At 42.8% G+C, this 2,201-nt stretch overlaps 1 protein-coding gene across 2 annotated transcripts in view; it reads right to left on the reverse strand.

The window, feature by feature from the left end:
• Window positions 1–2,201, reverse strand: part of RNF10 (ring finger protein 10) — a 42,581-nt gene that overhangs the window by 22,136 nt on the left and 18,244 nt on the right. For both annotated transcript variants that reach the window (XM_021706704.1, XM_021706703.1), the window contains one exon: window positions 480–679. In XM_021706704.1, the coding sequence (XP_021562379.1) occupies window positions 480–679 (200 nt within the window). The remainder of the gene's footprint in view (window positions 1–479; window positions 680–2,201) is intronic.

Raw genomic sequence — 2,201 nt, forward strand, 5'->3', positions numbered from 1 at the left:
AAAAAAAAAAAAAAAAGTTACCTGATCCAAGGTCAAATCTTACATTATGACTATGACTACGCAAAAGGAAATAAAAGAGAATGAATATTTGAACAAATGTATGCCAAGCACTTCAACTTGCAATTCTATTCTCCCTTAAAATTTCTTCTATCTTACAGATGCTGAATCTCCAAGTGGTTAAGTAAATTACCCAATGTAGAAGGCCAAACAAGATTCAAACTGGGGTCCAATTCCTAATGCTATTTCTACATCATCATAATACTAAGACATTTAATTAAGCATTGTATTCTTTTAAGTACCAAGAACATTCACCCATAAAGTGAGTAAAAGAAATGGAAGGAGTAGTAGAAAAACAAAGTAAAAAACCCATTCCCTTTCTGCCTCTCTCCCTCAGTAGCTTTAAAGGAAGCCTCCCAGCAACAACCCAACTACCCAGAGAAGCCCAATTTCACTTTCCTCCTAGGAGGAGTAATACTCACTTGGCCTGTAAAAAGAGTTCCTTGTTAAAAGGCTTGTGTCCCCACTTGTTCCTTTTCCCCCAACTGCCATGTCCACCGCCTTCAAAATGACCCGCCTGGCCACGGGGTTCAAAAGTGAAATTCAACAAGTGGTTCAGATTGATCTTCTTAGGACCAGACAACTGGGCAGGGCTAAACTCTGCCCGCTGAGCCTCTGCTACCTAGAGAGAATAAGAACAGATGAGAGTATTTTAGATTAGGACGACACTTAATCTATAGCGGAAACCTATATAACCCCTCCTTCTACACAACCTAAAATATTAACTAAATAAAACATAGCAAATAATACTCCTAGGAGGGGATAATGCAAAAGCCTACCCAAGAGGGAAAGGAAATGAAGGGAAATGAGCCTTTAATGTACAATCACTTTAAACTGTGTAGTGTGCCCTAAGTGGCAATTAGCCATTAAAGGACAAAGCCTAATAGGAATTCCTCTAGCTATCTCGAAGAACAAAAATTTATTTACTAGATTAATCTTCTGACAGTCATAGGACTCCTACACCTTCATTTCCCCCGCACTCCGCCCCCCACTGCCACAGTCTCAAGTCGCCCAGGCTGGAGTACAGTTGCACGCTCACAGCCACTGCAGCCTCAACCTGTTGGGTTCAGGAAATCCTTCCACTTCAGCCTTCCAAGTAGCTGGAACTACAGGCACATGCAACCACACCCAGCTAATTTTTTATTTACTGTAGAGATGAGGTCTTGCCAAGCTGACCAGACTGGTCTCAAACTCCTGAGCTCAGGCAATTCTCTCACCTCTGCCTCCCAAAGTGCTGGGATTCCAGGTGTACGCCACCTCACCTGAACAACCTTCACTCTTGGTAGCTCCTTGTTCTTTGGTTTCTGGCAAAGTGAGTCTGGGAGCCACACTCTGGAGATGGTTTTTGGGCAGCTACTAACTGCCATAGGCTTCTGGATCCTCCCAGAAACCTCCCATCTAAGATATACTGTTATTTGTTGTTAATTAAAACAGACAGAATTAGAATGTGTAGGCAGAGCAGCTCAGTGTCCAGAAATAAATCCAACTAGCAGATTCAGAAACAGTTTAGAAAATGGCAAGAAACCATAAATGAGAAATACCACTGCACACAAACATGAAACATATCATGTCAAGGTGTATTTCAGCCCACTTCAAGTTCCCAAATTGCAGTACAGATACATGCTATAAGTCAGCTAGTGCATTTCTCAAACCCGCTTTCCCATTTAATAGTATACTCTTTGCTAACTACTTTATCTATTTTTTTTTTTGTAGAGATGAGGTCTTGCTGTGTTGCCCAGGCTGGTTTTGAACTCCTGACCTCAAGTGATCCTTCCACTTTGGTCTCCCAATATGCTGGGACTACAGGCATAAGCCACAGCATCCAGCCTGCTAGTCACTTTAAATGACTATATACTACGACATTATATGGATATACCATACTTAATGCCTTTTTTTTTTTTTTTTTGAGTTGAAGTCTCACTCTGTCACCCAGACTGGAGTGCGGTGGCCAGAAGCGGCCACTGCAGCCTTGACTTGCTGGGCTCCGGTGATCCTTCCTCCTCAGCCTTCCCAGTAGCCAGAATTACAGGCATGCACTACCACACCCAGCTGATGTTTTGATTTATTGTAGAGATGAGGTCTCACTGCCCAGGTGGGTCTCGAACCTATGGGCTCAGGCAATCCACTCACCTCAGCCTCCCAAA

The sequence above is a fragment of the Carlito syrichta genome, unplaced genomic scaffold, assembly GCF_000164805.1.
Source record: "Carlito syrichta isolate Samal-C Ts95f unplaced genomic scaffold, Tarsius_syrichta-2.0.1 Scaffold315943, whole genome shotgun sequence".
NCBI classification, from domain to species: Eukaryota; Metazoa; Chordata; class Mammalia; order Primates; family Tarsiidae; genus Carlito; species Carlito syrichta.